Source organism: Eucyclogobius newberryi, unplaced genomic scaffold, assembly GCF_026437365.1.
Source record: "Eucyclogobius newberryi isolate DKJ021-1_F unplaced genomic scaffold, fEucNew1.0.hap1 SCAF_9, whole genome shotgun sequence".
Taxonomy (NCBI): Eukaryota; Metazoa; Chordata; class Actinopteri; order Gobiiformes; family Gobiidae; genus Eucyclogobius; species Eucyclogobius newberryi.
The window spans coordinates 33079000-33098438 of NW_027316532.1; the positions used below are offsets into that span (position 1 = coordinate 33079000).

A 19439-nucleotide genomic window follows, 5' to 3' on the forward strand; every position below is an offset into this window, starting at 1 on the left:
AGTATGAAATACAGCACTGTTCTTCACTAATTTCTTAATTAGGCTCAAAGGACAGCCGTAGTTTCCAGATATTTATTTTTTATTAACATAATGTCATTCTGTATTGTAACCTGCTAAAATAACTTTGGTTTCTTCTTCCTCCTAAGACAACATTTATGTGAAGGTTCACACATAACAGTACCAAGAACTCTTTCTTCCACTTCGGCATCGTGGGTGACTGGAGCCTTTCCCAGTGACTTTGGGCCTTAGGCGGGGCACACTCTGCACAGGGGCCAGCTCGTCCCAGAGCTAATACAGAGACACAGACACAACCATTCACTCTCACATTCATTCACTGGGGCCAATTTAGAGATTTAGCAGAGAACCCATGTGATGTCTTATTGAGCAAGCGCTCTAACCACTCTGCCACCGTGTTCACATAGCAACAGTGGCTGAAAGTGGCTCTTTAAGATAACATTTGAGGAAAACAAGTATTTTTTTAATCCTCCTCCGACTTTGATGTTTCTTTTTAATGATTGTGTTTTTGGAGAGCTTGTGTCCAAGTATTTTCTCTTGTTGATAAGTTGTTGTTGTTGTTGTTGTGTTACTTTTAATGGTGGTTGGCTGCATTTACCACCAGCTACTGTAGTTGTACGTCTTCAAAGTATGTGTTTTACGTTACTGTAAAAAAAAAGGAGAGCGATAAAGAGAGAAAGAGAGAGAAAGAGACGTTGATCATTTGTAAAGTTTGTCTGAAAATGAATGAAAAACATTTCCCAAAGTCAGTATGAAAAGGTCTGACTGACCCCAAAATGTCCCCATAGTGTGGCCCCAGTCCTTTGTTCTCACTAAGTGTGAATACACATCAAATGGTGACTGGAAGTACCAGGAACTGAAAAAGGTACAGTCAAAAGCCCTGTAAATGTAATTTAACTTAATTTAACTAAGCCAGTAACACAGACATTTGCTCTGGATCTGTGTGAATGTAAAACGTATAATCTTTTCACATTTAGGATGAATTATATGTCTTTGCCGTTAGTGCTCTCGTAATGTTGTGATAGGAAGTTGAGCAGTGTTTCCTGTCATTTCATTGGCTATAATAAATATCCACTGACTTTCCATAAGAGACTTGAAGACAAAATGCTTAAGCTGTTAAAATATTGATGATCATAAAGCTGTTTGATGGTGGCCCTGTCGATCCTGTCTGTGTAAACAGTGGCCCCTGGCTCATAAGATTGAATGTGTTTCCACAATGTGTCATTGGGTCCCATTTGTCATTCCTTTTACAGGCCCCAGAGGTGTGTCTCCGCTCAGGACTCAGTCACAGTGTCCTGGACAGTTTGGCCTCCGACAAAGATGAGAAGTGGAATATAAAGTGCTTTGGCTCAGGGCAGTGTTGTGAAATGATGTATAATACGTGTCCAGCTCAGGTTTCTCTGTCAGGAGGGTGGTCCTGTTGTAGACTTTGGTGAATGAAGACTCCCCACACAATAAAAGCGTCCTATTGCCGACTTCCTTTAGGTATGTGTGGTTTGAAACTCAACACAGGTTTGCTCAGTGGAAAACCGGAGGCCCGCTCCTATTTATTTTGTATATGAAAACCCCACTGTGGTGCCCCAAAAAGTGAGGGTATTTTTAGACTCAAATACCCTTTGGTGGCAGACGTTTTTAAGCTTAAACATATTTTTTTTGCGATTACACATTAAATCCCACGTGTCCTATAAGGAAATAACACTGTTTTTCACTTGGATGATCGTCCAAACCTGCTGCTACGTACCTGGAGTTAAAAATCATTGCATATGTTAACTCCTAAGTCATTTGTGTCCGATCCTACAAGACGATTCTTTGGTTTTTGCAAAGTAGCAATCTCTTAATCTGCCTGCTCTAAGACAACAAGAGAAAAAAATGTGCCGAGAGGAAATCAAATTCTTCTTTCCCAAAACATCTGGTTTGGCCATTGTTTCGGCCGTTTCCTCTGAGAAAAAGCTCCAGGATTTTGTGTACAGTGTTTAGGTAACACAATAATGACTCTCGAATGTTAACCAACACTTAAATACAACCTCTGTGTCACGGGAGGTGCAGGCCAGACCTTTCCTAACTATCCATTTATTTGTTCCTGCGCCGCTGTCTCTGCCCATTAAAATATACAGTAATTGCTGCAAATTGATCGGTTGCTTTACAGAAGTCTTATAAATCTGTCTTCTTATTGTGAAGGCGAGTGGGGGGTGTTTCTGGGCCAGAACGAAGACTGAGTGTCTGTCAATGCATCTGCTCCACGAAGATACTCCTATGCGCTGCGGTTGAGTCCGACCACTGTTATTTCCGAGGAATTTCCTGCCATCTGTGTTTAATCACATCGGACTTGCTTGTAAATATTGGGAATTGGCCGCGGAGGACGTGCAGAGTGCCCAAACCGCCAGAAAACACTGTCACAACGATACCAACAATGGATCATTAACAGAGGATAAACAACGCAGAGCTCATTACACAGTGTGAATATTGTCTTTCATTCCTTCACAAACGACATTTTTCTGTCCTGAGCAAACTTACTTGCATTCTTGTACAAATTATTGGCAGTGTGTAGTGGTAGAACATGCGTAATGCCATTAGTATACGGTAATAATTGTAGTTTAAGAAGTTGTATAATTGTGGAAGTAGCAAGTTTAGCAAGAATTTGAAGCCCAAACAAGATTCAAATGTATTTTCTCTGATGATAAATACCTTCATTCTTGGAAAATGACCTTTCAGACATACTTTTACATGTGTAGCCTACAGATTTTGAAGTATTTCTTTCCCCTCTGGCGTCAGTGTTAATGCTAATCTAATTTAACAAACTCCCTCACAGCACTATATATTTTTACTGCTTTAGCCCCAAACAGAGGCTCCTCTCATGGTCCTGAGTGCGGCTTCGGTCCCGGCTCATTCACCTGCTCTATAAAGGTGTCAGTTTAGACGAGCCGCTCTCACTCGGAGCCAAATGCATCATGTCTCCTCTCGGCTGCTTCATGATTCTGAGGCGTTCCTGTCAGATCCGAGGATGTGGTTTGGACCAGGACCTCTTATAAAACTTTGATTGTGTGTGATTAATGGTGGCGGTGGACAGATTTGTGGGCATGGTGTGTTATGATGGAGATGGTCAGGATACAGATGTGGTTTGCAGTGTCTTTATGGTGGTTTTACCCCCGACCAATTTTGTTTAGCTGAACAAAGAGGGATTGGCTTGATTGCTCATCTGTTTGAGACCATTTCTTTTTGAACTTACTAATTGTTATTTCGCATTTAAACTAGTCCATTTGCATTTATGTTTACACTTGCCTAACGTGTCTAATACTTGTATAAGATAATATGATGAAATATGTGTGTTTGCTCAAATCAAACCATTCTTAATCCATGACAAAACTCATGTAGTAAAGTTTGGGACTTGTGAATCCTTTGGCTCTAGATTCAGAGGCTGTATCACTGACTCTTGCCACTAGGTGGAGTAAGACACAAGTGCAAACTCTTAATTATGTTAATGAGGCTCTTCCTGTGTAAGTGTTGCCGTGGTGACGTTTGAGGATCACAGAGTGGGCTCCTCTTTGTACCTGTGATTGGTGCTGTGTTTGTGGCTCTCTTCACAGGGGCCACTGGGGCCAACTGTCTGTTTAGCCACTTTTCCACAAGCCCACTCTCTTCCCTCTGCTTCACATAGTGTCCACATCGTGTCCACATAGTGTCCACATAGGGTCCACATAGTGTCCACATTGTCTCCACATAGGGTCCACATAGGGTCCACATAGTGTCCACATAGGGTCCACATAGTGTCCCCATAGGGTCCACATAGTGTCCACATAGTGTCCACATAGTGTCCACATAGTGTCCACATAGTGTCCACATTGTCTCCACATAGGGTCCACATAGGGTCCACATAGTGTCCACATAGGGTCCACATAGTGTCCCCATAGGGTCCACATAGTGTCCACATAGTGTCCACATAGTGTCCACATAGTGTCCACATAGTGTCCACATTGTCTCCACATAGTGTCCACATCGTGTCCACATAGTGTCCACATCGTGTCCACATAGTGTCCACATAGGGTCCACATAGTGTCCACATTGTCTCCACATAGTGTCCACATCGTGTCCACATAGTGTCCACATAGGGTCCACATAGGGTCCACATAGTGTCCACATTGTCTCCACATAGTGTCCACATAGGGTCCACATAGTCTCCACATAGTCTCCACATTGTCTCCACATAGTGTCTACATAGGGTCCACATAGTCTCCACATAGTCTCCACATAGTGTCCACATAGGGTCCACATAGGGTCCACATAGTGTCCACATAGTGTCCACATTGTCTCCACATAGTGTCCACATAGTGTCCACATTGTCTCCACATAGTCTCCACATAGTGTCCACTGCATCATGATCAGAACTTCAAAGGAAATTGAGGAATTAGACTATATCCTTTTCTTTTTATTCTTATGTGAAATCAAAAATTGCCCGCCCAAGTTTCCAAAATTAATTTACATGAATACATTTTTAGTCTTTCTGGAATCACAATTCAATATATTCTAATCCAGAAAACATTCCTCATTATTACGCTCATATAACATTGACCAACACTCATCATGTTCTAAAGGTCCCGGTCTCCTGCACATGTAATCCTGATAAAACACAGACATTTGACTGTAATTCCCTCGCTTCACACCTGCCTCAAGAAGAGCTCTCTCACCCCCTCTTTCTCTTAGACATGTTATTTTTCATTTACTTGTGCCCTCGGGTTTACTAAGAAAACAAATAAGTTCCGGACCTATGCACCAGACACAAATATAGACATGAGTTATGAGATTCAGTGAAGCCGGGAAAGGCTTTAGTCTGTAATACACAACATCTGCGCCAGACAAGAGCAGTGCATCCTGGTTCTGTTCGCCGAGTTTGTCCCATATGTGAGGAACTGAAAGGGATGGGGGGGGGCATAGCAGGTGGGGTGGGCGCGAGGAGATGAGAATAAAATGATCATTATTAACTGTTTAAGTGCTGAATGCTAAGATTTATGGGGCCCAAGTCAGAACGGTTGAGGTGTCACCTTAGATTTCCAGAGGAATCCGTCTTGTGGTTCTGGCAGCTTGTTGTACCTCAGAGTTCAGATGTTTGCATCACACTCTTGACATCTCGCCCCCCTTTTTTTACACTTTAAGTACTGTACACCTCTGATCGCTCCCCCTAAACCGTCTATCCATCGTAACATCTGCTTTTAATTCGAGCCCTGAAGACTTGAAGGCATTAAACGCTGGCACAAGCACGGTCTCGCTCGGGCACTTAACGCCGCGCTGAGGTGACTTAAAAGGGAGAAGCGAGAATTATCGAAAATGAAGTGTCACCCAAATAAAAAATCGCCTCAGATTACCAACAATTACAGTTAATAATGGTCTCCTCCAGCCCATCTGCTGATCAGATGAAGCGCTGCTATTGTCTGTGGACGCCGGGGAGATTGAGCTGTGAGAAGCATCGAGGCAGAAAGACGACAACACTAACTTTTAACTGTGTGTCACTTTGGATTGATCTACTCAAGTGTTTCAGGAGAGAGGGAATAATCGCTGTGTTGTTCGGTGCCAAGTTAGCAACACGTCTCAATGTTATACAGAGGAACTTAAATAAGGCTGCAACTAACGACTCTTTTTTCAATTCGTCAAATGATGATTTCTATTGCACATTTAGACTTTTTAAACATATTTTCAACCAAATAATGGACAGATTATGGTGACTGAATGCTTCAAGATAGAGAATATTTGCTAATAAAGTGTGTTGTTGATGAAATAGTTTATTCTTTTTGACATTTTGATTTAATAATGCCACTGTATCGCTGTATCTGTTCTAGTACAGATGACAATTACGATGATATAAATATGATGCTCATTACAAGCCAGTGTTGGACTTGTCCTATTTAATCATATCAATAATTTGTATTGTTTTTTATGCTCGTAAAATGTCTTTGTTTTCTTTCCACTGATTAAATTGCAGGGATTAGATTAGATTTAACCATAATGTTCAACCTGGCATTGCCTTTACAGTTTATGAAGCTTCAGACACTTTTTTCAGCCATTCATGCTTTTTATCTTTTATGGTTGTACATGGGTTGTTTGTTAAAATCCCTTTTATTCACATTCCATTGTCCAAACTTGTTCTTGTGCATACATTCTGAGGATTTATATACAGTATAAGAACACTGTTATTGGAACAGTATTGGGATAATGGCCACGTTTCCAAGGGTTAAGTCCTGTTAGATTGGAGACATGTGTCTGCAAATCTTTATTAGTCAGTTATTAGTCACTGAGGTCAGGAGAGAGTTTTTAGCCAAGGCACAACATTGAACTTGAACATGACTCTCATCATCAGCCCCTCAGGCCGCTCCAGTAGGTTTACCATTACACTGCACCCCAACTGGACACGATCCCCGGTGGGAACGTCAGCCAGCATGCAAATCAATGTAATCACCGTTACAGCGACCACAACCAAACATCCAGCCGCGCTCTAATTAACTGAATTATTGGGTCTGCGCTGGTTCATTGTTCCTGTCTATTGTCTTTTTTCTGGGCCGCCATCGTCACTGTAGCTTCATTAATCAGAGGGAGGGAAAGAGGACTCAAGTGCTCTTTCCACTCGCGGTCACGATGCGTCTGAGTCCTGCAGTTGCACACACTGCGTTCCTGAAGGATTTCAACAAGAAGAAACTATGACAAATGGATGACATCAGAGGCAGCATATTGCAGGGTGATTGGAACCTCGTTTTCCTTCACCGCCAGAGCCAAAAACTAATCATACATGTCCAAAAACAACTTCTCAGATATCTTCGTATATCCATTTATAATTACACTCTTGTTTGAGGAATTAGTTTTGTATTCATGTGAAATAGAGCATACTAAGTGTCAAACAACCCATTTATTCAGCATCTCTTGAGCTGCCTCGGGAATATTCTTTCTTTTTGACAAGTTTATGACATATTTATGATTTATGATGTATTGAGACAGCAGACGGGTCAACATAGAACTCACCCAAACCCTGAAAATGATTAAGGTAAAAGATGGTGTCCGAAATGGCAGCATATGTAAAAAAAACAATGTCAAATTCGTTATCCAAACTAGGCCTGCAAGAATAATCATATTACTTTTTCAAGCACCACCATCTTTTCCTCCACAAAATAAATCTCAATGGGACTTTCCTGGTTAAATAAAGGTCAATAAATCAATAAATAATAAAACACTGCAAACCCAGATCTGTACAAACATGTTCTGGCCTACATAGGTTTTGCCTTGGTCTTTTTGTCTGGACGCATTTAAAATCTGAGCTTTGAACATGAATCTGTTATTTAAAATAAATAATAAAAATTGCAATTAGATATTTTTCTCAAACTGTTCAGCTCTAATCCAAACCACTACATCGAACTGACTGATGAGGAAGAAAAAGGATGGCTTTATGTCCAATGGTTTGTAAATCTTATCTAGTAGGATATTTAACGTTACAGACTTTTAATAGGTCAAGCATTTAAGGGCCAGAACTTACTACATTGTCTTGTTCATCGATACAAGCAGAGAAGAAATGTTTCAGAATTGATCAGAAGGAAGCTACTTAATTTTAGCTATAATTATCACTTTTTACCTAAGAAACTCATTTGTTTTTCGAGGTTAAGTGTGTGTTTTGAGTGTGACAGCCTGGTCTCTGTGAGGATGAGCCAGCACATCTGTCTCGGGGCAGCTGTGGCCTGTGGCTCTGGTTTGCCTGCCCACATGGCCCTCCAGTGGCATCCTAAATTGTGAATGAATACTTGCATCTGTGAATATAATGCCACCCTGATCGCTCTCAACCACTTACTGTAAATAGACACAGTAGTGCACTTGTAAACTAAGTGCCTACAAAACCCTGATTCCTAAACATAAGATAAACATTTAAAAATGCACCTCCTTTATTAGTACTAACATAATATGGGCCTATCTTGATATAAGCTTTGTATATCTCTGTCAAGGAAAAGTCCATCATTGTCAATTTGGAAACTGTAAAAACAAAAAGTTCATCATTTCTTTCTTTTTTTTGTCAGAGAACCATCAGAAAGTGGGTCAAAACACCAGTCAGTTATTCTTGAGCTTGATCCACGACATCCAATGCCACGTTCTTGTCAATTTTGAGCATATTTGTCGTAATTTATTGTACTTTAAAGGTGCCATAACATGCTTTCTTTCCACGTTTTGTAGTCAATCCTAAGTGTATGATTGATAATAATAAGGGTTGTGCAACACCCTTAACATAATAGTTAAGAAATATCACCCAGACCTTGGACCCCCTCACCAACCCGGAAATGCAAACGGCTTGGTTTGATATTTGCCCCCACCCTTGCGAAGAGCGATCTGGCTCCCCCGCCCACCCGTGACGTAGTCTCCGTGTGTGCCCCGCCCACCCGTGACGTAGCCCCACAGCTGTCTGCTCCGCGCTGCGCGCTCCTGCCGCGCGAGTGAGTGAGAAACGATAGAACTTCAGATCAACACTACTTTGAGCCGAAATAAATCTGGTGTTTATTCTACAGCGTGCGCAGAACAGATATATCTATATCTATATCTATATATATAAAAGTCTTATGTCCATCGCGCTCTTATTTCCTGGTTTTTCGGTATTGGATAGAACTTCTCTCCGTTTATTTTCCCGGTTGCTGCATCAATTGCCTCATAAACCTTCACCATTGTGATAATAGTAAAGAGTGCGATATCATTAATGACGTTTTGGGCCTCTTTGAGCCGTGTTTCGTCGTAAATCGAAGCAGCAAAGACGAGCCTGCAGCAGCGCGGAGCCGGGGGGAAGGGAGCGGGAGGCGTCAGACGGGAGGGGGGATGGTGACGCGTGCCTGTGATTATGACGCGGTCTTGTGTCTACCCCCCGTCAGTTTGGAGATTCGAGGAAAGGAGATGGTCTGTAATATAGCTAAAAACTGCGGGAATCAATCAAAAAAAAAAACTCTGGACATAAATGAAGCACAAATAGCAATGTGAGAAGGTTAAAAGCTCTGAAAAGTTGATTTTGCATGTTATGGGACCTTTAAAACACAAGAATTTGGTCCATTTGCTTTGATAATGTGCGTAAAGGTTAAGAGGAACTGAAAACCTTGTTTGACATCCTAATTATCCACACTTCATATCAGCCTGGTCATCTCATGTTACTTTTGTCACTTTTTCTGGATGTCTTACATTTCCCCTCCGTCCTCCTTCTCCTTCTCTTTGCCTATGTCTTGATCAAACTCGGCTCTAACACACAATGAAAGTTCAACGCTGAATTACCGTGGCACACATTCAATATAAACTGAATTTACTGTTGGGTCCCGGCCAAGGCAGCACATGTTAAGGAGGCCGTTACCCTGAGCAGAGCATGACTGATTCTGTTAATGTTGCAAAGCCCTAAACCACTCGAGCACAAACTCTGCATGGCAAAAGGATCAAGATCTTAAACACTCATTTAGAACACTTTGATATCCTACACAATAAAATCACGTTAAAGTTGATTAATGTGTGGCGTAGATATTACAGTTTTGTAGCGTATCTTTAATGTTTGTATTTCTTTTGTGAGAGAGGCTGCCAAGTGAATATTTCGATGTCAGAAAGTTGTGCTGGGAAACAATGCTTGTATTATTGCCCTGTTGTAGAGAGTTGCAGGCGTGTAATCAGTCTCCTGGGATTGTCTCGTGCTTTTCCCATTTATTTGGATTTTTTCCTGGCATTTGGCCATCTTGTATTTTTAAAAAGAGCAGTGAGCATCGGGTATTATTATTGGGGGAAAGATTTACCTGTTCCTGAGACCGACCAGGTGCATTATGTCATTCAGTAACATTATTTCCAAAAATTTAATTGCACTGCTTTATTTATTTGTGTTGATTTTCTGCATTTGGACTGTGGAGGCCAAACTGACACTCATCACACATGATGTCATTTTTAAACCAGAGGCAGGGGACCACTTACACAGACTTTCATGGTTCTACCACATCCAAGTCAGAGTAAACATTACAACTCAAAGAAGCTGGAATTGAACATTTTATTGCACCTGATTTCATGATGACTTTAACCACAAAAGTGAAATCCTTTAGGAGGATTTCTACATGACCACCAAGACCAGCCAGGGTTGTAGTGTCCAAGAAGTCTTGAGCCAAACTTAGCCAGTTTCGGGTGTCTGTGTCCGACAAGTAAGTTTATTTTTACTGAAACAATTTGATCTTAAACTGGAGGTCCCCGGAGGAGTGTCTTGGTCTTGATTCATGATGAGCCTTCTAGCCTCTAACAATGTCCTGCATTTTGAGACAGTTTATCACATCCAGCTTTGAGACTGTGGAAAGACATGGTCAGAGCACAGAACTGTCATCGGTCTACGGTTATGAAGTGTTCAGATGATTTATGTTTTAACCAAGACCAGAAGTGGTTTAGTCACCTCCTCACCTCCCAGAGACCTTCTGCAGCCGGAGGAGGTCCAGGCCCACTACAATCTGAGGAACGACAGACAATCATATCAACTACATCTTTTAGGACTGCAAGTGCCCATATGTCTACAATCCATAGACAGAGATAGAATACAATGCCTGGGAAAATAAATATAATATCACTATTCATCCAGTATCTTTTTATCTGCCATTCATTGGTTTCAAAAGACATCATCTGAGAGTTTACACTTAACTGTGTTTGGTTAGATCCAGTTGTCACTCACTCAGAGCATGACTGACCAATGACCAAAGTGGGTGGGGAAATGGACCGTGTTTGAGTCTTCAGCTGCATTAAACAGAGAAGCACTGGAATATGATGATTTCACAAAAAAAGAGATGTTCACCAGATTAGATTTGAGTTTTTATCGCCATATCGCCCACCTTAATATTCAGTATTTATAAAAAGTGTGTTAAATGTATGTGAAGTGAACATGAGGTTGTTTTGTTTCCATGATATGTGTTTCTCACACATATAAAAACACAATACAAAAGGTTGAAGTCAACAGAAGTTCCAATGACCAGGAGGCTAAACCTTAACCAACTTAAAAGGTCTTTTCTGTCATTTAGGAACCTCTAGTTCTAGTGAAAGCAACATGTCCTGATTTGTATATATTGAAATTACTTCATTATTATTATTGTTATTATTTGAATTACCTCTACTCTGCGACAAATGTGCTGTTCAGAAAAGAAAGACAGAGATAACATATAAATAACTTATAGATCACAATCAAAAGATGGCTGAGTGTGATTGCTTCCACAATGCATTGCATGACCTCATGTCCACAGATAGATCCTTATCCATGTTTCATATCACCTGGACCTTATGCAAAGCCTTGACACGAACAGAACAACATTCACCAACAGCAAGATTAATCACAATAAAACAGGCTTCACTTAATGGGATCTTACTATTGAACTTTCTCCCTTGTGCCATATTCACATGTATTGCATTATTTATGTTAGTACATAATCTACATTGTTATTGTGTGCTTACATTTTTCTTGTCTCTGTGTCTCAGTCAGTGGCTCGTTCTGCTCAGAGAAGAACGTTGGGGATGACAGGGCTCACTCACTGTTCTCCCAGAGCCTCCATTGTGACCGGCCTGAGCTGCTGCTGCACGACGCCCTGCACCAGGACTCCAGGTCAACTAACACTATTCACTGTAGCTCCTCTTTTACTTCTGGGTTTAGTATTACAGATACAATGTAGGTTCAATGTGGATTTATGATCTTTTCTGAGCTGTACATACACTACCATGAACATCTTTGCCTACTCTTTAAAAACAACACCAAAGCATTTACTATGTTCAATGAGTGTGCTTGCTGTTTGCCGTATGTGGATACAGTTAGTCAAGTCAAACTGGATTCCCGTGGCTCAGTGAAGCGCTCCTGACAGATAAGTCCTGAGACTTATCTGCTATTTTGTAGCCGAACAGGAAGTGTAGCTCTTAAACAGTGACGTCCAGCCTGTATTTGCAGTCAAGACAAAGTGAGTGTCTGCTGTTCCCTCGCTGTGTTCAGGGCAGAGACAAAGACGTATCCTTCATGAGACAGAACAGAGAAAGGAGAGCTCTTCTCACATCACTCAGGGGCTTTGGACAAAATCCATAATGAGCCAACTGACAGCAATGATTATGTAGAAGATCACAGCAACGCATGGAGAAATATGACCTGTGGGTTCCATTCAGCGGGGCAAAGATTCCCACCATAATACACAGTATTGTAGATGGTGACCCCTTTATAAGCTGCAATTATGCCACCAAAACAGTTGACTCCCTGTTTATACCCACATTTAACCCTTCCTGTCATCAAAGCCTGTCAGGCCTCTCAGCCTCAGCCGCACTCCTGTAAAGCCCACACTTTTAGACTAGCGTAACAACACAACCTTTCCTGTTCCTGCATTCTAATTGTTCAGCTTCTGCTTAGTATCATATTAGTTTTATCCCATTAGCATTTGTGTTGGTTTGTTCATTTTTAACTATAGTTTTTGTAGATTAATGGAAATTGCAGGGGGGGGGGGGGGGCAGCAGACCCTCTCCTGGTGGGAAGGACTTGCTGCCATGTCTGTCATCGGGCTCAAACTAATGCTGCTCATATTGCTGTGTCTCTCTGAACAGATCGTCCTCAGACTTCTCCAGGACGTTACCGGTGGCCTCTCCCAGTTTGTGCCAAACCAACGGGGTTCACTCTCCTCTCTCTTACCAGATCAAACAAGAGGCTTCAATGGGATACAGCATGGGACCCAACACAACACATGCGGGATACCAGAACTTAAAGGAGGACATCATTTTAGGGGCGACAAAGGCCAAACTGACTGGAGGTCTACACGTTAGCTATAGCGTTAGTAGCATATGTACAGTAAACGCTGTTAGCAGTGTCGTGTCAGCAGACACATCACAACCCTTTAATAATGAAGATGGCTCCTCCCCGCTGGCTTTGTCCCCATCGGGCTCCCATCATTCAGCGCGGCGACTTGGTTCTAACAGGCTGAAGAGGCACTGCCTGTCCCTGGCCTCGCAGTCTGCAGCCACAGCGTCTCCCGCTGCTGCCGCTACAACCATCGACGACACCAGCATCTGCTCTTCACAAATGTCCATGGTCTCCCGCAACGGATTCCACCATTCGCCAAGCCACAGAACAGGCTTCTCATCCTCATCTCCGCCCACTGCATCCTGCACTCGGGACGCCCCGTACAAGCCCCCACCTCAGCGAAGCCCCCAGCCTGCTCCAGGACAGGACAGGTGCCAACTGTCATCCCCTGCCTCCTGCCTGCTGTCTCTGTCCTCGTCCGCCTCTTCAGTGTCATCAGTGGAGCTTGAGGACCACACGCTGTGTGAGGAGCACAGCTCCATGCATCTGGGCCGGGGGGCAGTGGGGGCAGACGGTGACGCAGATGGACTGGGGCTGCTCCTGAGCGGGATGTCCGGGACACTACAGTCAGAGGGTGAGGCTCTTATGGAGGTGTCCCAAAGATCAGGGGCTGCTCTGAAGCAGGAACCACTGGACGATTTCACTCCCAGCGAAGACGAGCTCTTTCAGCAACACTATCATCAACATCATGTCAATGGGAGAGTTGGGCATCATCCCCACCCCCCTCGTCCTGCCATGCCACCCCCTTACCACCTGCACCAGTACGTGGGGCCAAGCCCAGGGGGCCTGCACCATCAGAGCCAACAAACAGCCCCAGCCTCCTCCATGGGACATAAAGCAGCCCCCACAGCTCCTCTTGGGTCCCACAGACACGCAGACCGCGAGGACTTACCCGTGGGAGCTCTTGGGGACAAACAGGTGTGTCGCTGGATCGACTGCAGCGCTGCCTATGACCAGCAGGAGGAGCTTGTCCGGCACATTGAGAAGGTGCACATTGATCAAAGAAAAGGAGAAGACTTCACCTGTTTCTGGGCCGGCTGCATCCGCCGCTACAAACCCTTCAACGCTCGCTACAAGCTGCTCATTCACATGAGGGTTCACTCTGGAGAGAAGCCCAACAAGTGCATGGTGAGTCATGGCCAGTGCTTCTAACACTGGTTCATTCACACATGCAATATAGTATTTGTGTCTCATTGGACATTATATCCAAAACAAGCCTGCACTGCTGCACAGCCTTTTAACAAAACACCTTTCTTTGCTTTGATGTTATGATGTATGTATGATGAATGTATTTTTAGTGGAAATTGCCGAGAAGATGTCGGCTGCACTGCCATGTCAGTTTTAATACATTTGAGGTTGTATTTGTTACAGGTAAGTCTCCAATTGCACAAGTCAACACACTAATCACTGTCAAGCTGTCACTCCCTCGCGTCCTCCAGAAAGTGGAAAAAGCCTCGAACCTCAAGAATGATTTAGTCCAAATACACAATTAGTCCACAATTTGTGTAGGGCCAAGCCATGTTTATTTTCACGAGTGCTGTGTTTTTGGAGAAGGGATTCAGATCATGAAAAGCCAACACATATGGTTAAAATAACTAAACAATGCCTACACTTGATCCTTTTAAATGGGAGCTTTAAATGTTTAGCTGTCCCACAAGTATTAAGTAAATTGGCTTCATATCCAAGCCAAACAGTCAGAGAAATATAGTAGTCTGGATAGTTGAGCCACAGAGGGATAGCCAGCAACGTGCGCGAGTCTTGCTCAATTCAAAGGTTTTACCAAAAGCTTCTGTCAGAAACTGTGCTCCTCTGTTTCAGGACGCTTTCCAAAACCTAATTATCCAAAAACCTGAGACTGCAATCATTCTCCAGAACCTGCTTTATCTCAACAGTGTTTTTCCTTTCAAAGTAAACTATCTTTCACAAGTTTCTTTTGCCGCTGGAAAACTATCTCATGTTAAATGTACGAAAATACCTTTAAAAACATTATTTCATTACAATGTTAAAACTGACTGACCTTTGGCTTTTGGCCGGCCGCAATGCTGTGTTATATTTAGTTGAATCATGACGGCCAAAACACCGGTGAATGTTTACCTCTTCTCTACTTGGTTTACTGTAGGTGCATGAATGAGTTATTGTTACATTTTTGGTTGTTTTTTGGAGATGTTTACCATATGTGGGTTGTGAACAGTTTGGGCCCCGTTTGGATGCACCGCTGCACTCGGTGAATAAGAGGCCCTGTACAGTACGGCCCCAGGCACTTAACTTCCCTCACCCTGATTTTTGACACACACAGACAAACAATAATAGCAAGCAATATTGTTTCCAGTGAGGCTTACATAGAAGGTATTGATCCGTCACAGTGTACGGAAGGTTGCACAAGTTCCTCATCCGACAGAACATAAACAAAGAAGTGAAAGGTTTTCAGGCTTGAGTCAACACTTGTAATCAGTAGGGATTGACTGTGTGTTGATTTGGGAATTCAAAGATAAACTTGGAAGGCCAGAGAAAATATACTCACTCTGTCCTCATAATTTTAGTGACTTGTTTGTGCACATCAGATTTTATTATATTTTTGCTCAAGAATCCCTGTAGAAATATCTGAAAAAGAGGAGTTGTGATGTTATTTGGTAAAACACTTGTAACAATGATGTGTTCTCTGGAAATCACAATGGTTTTCCTCTCTTTTGATAAGGGTTTTAGTCAATTTTACCATTATCATGAATTTTCATTTAGACACTTAATAGTTTTCAAACTGCAATTCAAATGCTACTTGACCTTAAGTTCATTGCTATATATACTCAAGACAGTTTGTTAAATGATGTCATACTTTAATGTTTTACCAGCCTCCCCTTTTTGTGTTTTTAATGATACGTTACAGCACTGATATATTTCGGAATAGACTAAAGCATCCAAGAATTCGAGTCATTCGTATAGAGGAAACCAATGAGACAGAGCCACAGAATAACCAGGACTAATCCTTTATTTTGGTTCCAGAAGCGGATTCCTCCGGTCGCTCTGAAGCTCGACTCCTCTCGTGTCCAAACATAACATATCTCTCTTCTGTCCCTCGCCTTCTCTCGGCGCATATATCCCATACTTTATATCTTTTACATACAGCTGCACTGCATTTGCTTCATGCTGCGTCTTGGCAGGAATAAGTCATTATCACAACAAAGAAGTCGTACTCCGAGCTCCACATGCGCCTGTCACTGGCTAATATTTTAAGAAATACCTTAGTTTAAAAAGGCACTTTTTTTAAACACATGTGAGCGTCTTGGTTAAAATTATTTATATGGATGTTGGTTCCTTTTCCAATTAAAATGGGCCCTAGGCTGTTGTGTCGGGCGAGCGCTGAGGGACACAGGCAAAAAGGAAACAACTTAATCTCACAGCAATATCCTGTTGTGTTTCATGCTTAATTCACTTGTTGTTTTAGTTTATTACATTTTTGCTGGTGTCTGTTTGAATATTAAAAATATATCCAGTGATTGTAGCCCTGACATGGTCCCAGACTTTGATATTATTCTGTTTTCTCAGAGGTTGCTCCAGAGGATTTTGATGCATCTGTAGGCTGTGAGTGCCGAAGGTCAGAACATCTCCTGTAGTCCGTGCGTGGAGAGGTTCACGCGACTCAGGCTGCTGCTTGTTGCTTTATTGGCTTTTGTAAAATCACTTACTGTTGGCAACAGCACGAAGTTCTCATTATAGGGTTATAGTGCACTGGAAACCTTTTTGTACACGATATGCTTACTTTTATTTCAAATGCTGAGTCACTGATAGTTTATATATCATACAAATGAATTAAAACTGATATCAAAATACCAAATTAAAATTCTATAGCCATTTGACCGCTGGAAGACAGAAGGAAAAAAATTACAAATCATTCCTGTCCATTGTAGTCTGATACTTTCAAATTGTTCTGTAATGAAAGACACAATTAAAATCAAACTTTTTCAGGCTTTAAAGGCCGTAATGTAAAAAAGTAAACAGATGCTTAATATAAAGATAGAACTCCTCTTTGCTTGAGCGTGGCTGTGTCCAAACTCGCTCTCAGCAGACAGACAGTCAAAGACACCGTCACTGACACGCTCAATCAAAGCACGTGTTGAAGGAAAGTTGGACGACGACTTTCTGGGGGAAAAAGGTGGATCATAGAATTTTTCAGCGCGAACCAACAAACATATATATTTAGATTTACTAGACTGATTTTTGGAAGAGAGTGCAGACATCCCTTTACTGCAGACAGCGAGACTTAGAGAGTGAAAAGGGTGCGTGTAAATGGAGTCTTTTGTGAGAAATCAGCACATACGTGGTGGAGATGAAACAGGGAGTGCCATTAGCTAATTAAAAGTAAGGTTGGGCACATGACCCGACTTTTCCTCTGAATGCGCCTGAAATTGGAGCTGTCTGGGCTCTGTGCGGCCGACGACTGACGTTGATATTAATGTGTTGGTACCTGCGCCAGCCTCGAGCCCTGAAGCCTGTCTCGAACACTTACAAACCACAAACAGAGAGACCATCAATTAACACACAAAGACCTGTTTAAGCTTCATTTGATACTGCTCATTACACGGAGGCCTGCAATGATTTTGTTATTAGAATATTAGATTTTCTGACAAGTCAAATATGTGCTACGCAGTCGTGGAACAAGTACTAAAAATGTGGACTCAAGTTAAAGTACAAAGTGCTTATGAAAATACTACTCAAAGTAGGCCTGGTGATTTCATTGATTGGACAATCCTCTATTTTGGTCATATTGAGTATTACTTAATGATGCAGCTGTCAGCCACAGCTGCATTGTTATTCAGTTTTGTGAAGTAATGGCACTGATACAGGAGCAACATTTACTCTCAAGTTAAAGTAAAAGTAGCACATACAAAAATACATATTTTGAAGTACCTATTAAAACATTTACAATAAGAATAAAGGTAAAGTTGTCCAAACTGATTTGGAGAACTGTTAAAGCAATAAATGTCTAGTGAATTTTATATGTATTGAGCATGAAGATACTCTCAAATGTAAAGCAATAATAGTGTCCAGCTGGATTCAACCAATCACAGTGAAGTGTGAACTTTCAGAAGAAGCAGATGACTTCACTCCAGACAAAAATGAATTGTATATACATTTTTTTTGCCATATTTTCCCTCCCCTCTCCTACCTCAATATACCAAGTTACTATTCAAGCCGTAACTTTGATGGTTTTGAATTGTAGTACTATTATATGGCAAAAATGATACACCATTACAATAATACATGTACAGCTTTAAAAATCTTCTCAAAACCGTACAATCACACACAAACAATCTACACAATTACAGTAGCGTGGAGTATTTGTATTAACTTTCAGGTTTTGTAAAAAAAGTGTCACTTCAGATTGATATAATTCATGTAGAATAATAATAATATAATAATAACTATAAAAATATAACCTTTCTGTAAGTTTTTGACCATTACAAAATCACAAAAGTTTTTTTGTTTTACCCCTTTATCATTTTCCCTTGAATAACTTATGTCTTATTTCTAAATATCTAGTAATTTTTTGGTTTTACTTCTTATAAAGTCAATCTCAGACTGAAACTAGCTCTGATCCTATAGTGCGTCTGATCCAAGCCTCATAAGCTCGTCCACTGCCTTTCCCAGGCCTTTGTGCACCCGCCGTGCCACCGTCATGCTAATGCTAACACAATGCTATCCATATGTGATATTTGTATGATGAAATTGCTGTTGGACGAGCCCTGCAGCTGTTGTTTTGGCATTCAAATGAAAGCCCTGGATGGATGGCTCTTGCTTGTTTTCCTTGCTGAGCAGATCAGGCCAACTCCTTGTCAGGCTGTAAAAGTTTTCCAGTCAATCTTCTGTACTAATGTATCGCAGTGCTCCGCTGCCATTAAACCATCCCAAATCTCATCTGTTCACTCTCTCTCCCACGCAACATTTAGCCATCAAACATTACAACGAAGGATTATTCTGTCCCAATAAAGATAGATAATAAACGAGAAGCACAAGAAGAACACAGACACAAAACAGTGGTTCTTTTACACAAGGAAGGCCCAAGGATAGACTTGTTCAGGGTTAATTACTTCAATACCTCACAACAGTAAATAATACTCTCAAAGTTTTGTTGTTGAACTTGCAATATACCAATGTCAGACGATGCGTTACCCCCTCAGCATAGATTACACCGTACACAATACATTAAACTGTACTGTAAGCCATAAAAGGAAACTTTAAATGCTACTTAAGGTGTTATAAGGTGGTTATTACTAATATATGGACCTAAATTATCCCTGCAGAACGCATCACAAGTTCAAATGCCTGACTTGCTTTGTGTCTCATATCCAGGTATCAAAGCAACCGGCGTTTGTACATGAGATACACTCAAATTGAATTAGCCAGGAATGCAGTATTTTGAGTTTCCCCATTTCCCTCACGTTTAATCACGCTCCGCAATCGGAAACCTGACGACCCAGGGCTCTTATACATTGCACAGAGATTGTGTCATAATTGTTTCCTATCCAAAACCTTAATCAGTTTAACCTTTTCTACTGGGCCAGATCCCTTTGCAAATAGGTAAAGAAGAGGCGTCTCTCTCCAT

The 19439-nt window shown here is 41.7% G+C and overlaps 1 protein-coding gene across 3 annotated transcripts in view; it reads left to right on the forward strand.

Moving 5' to 3' along the window:
• The window catches only part of glis1b (GLIS family zinc finger 1b), a 61685-nt gene that overhangs the window by 8597 nt on the left and 33649 nt on the right, over positions 1-19439 (forward strand). For all 3 annotated transcript variants that reach the window (XM_072439240.1, XM_072439241.1, XM_072439242.1), the window contains exons 2-3: positions 11491-11614; positions 12589-13969. In XM_072439240.1, the coding sequence (XP_072295341.1) occupies positions 11491-11614; positions 12589-13969 (1505 nt within the window). The remainder of the gene's footprint in view (positions 1-11490; positions 11615-12588; positions 13970-19439) is intronic.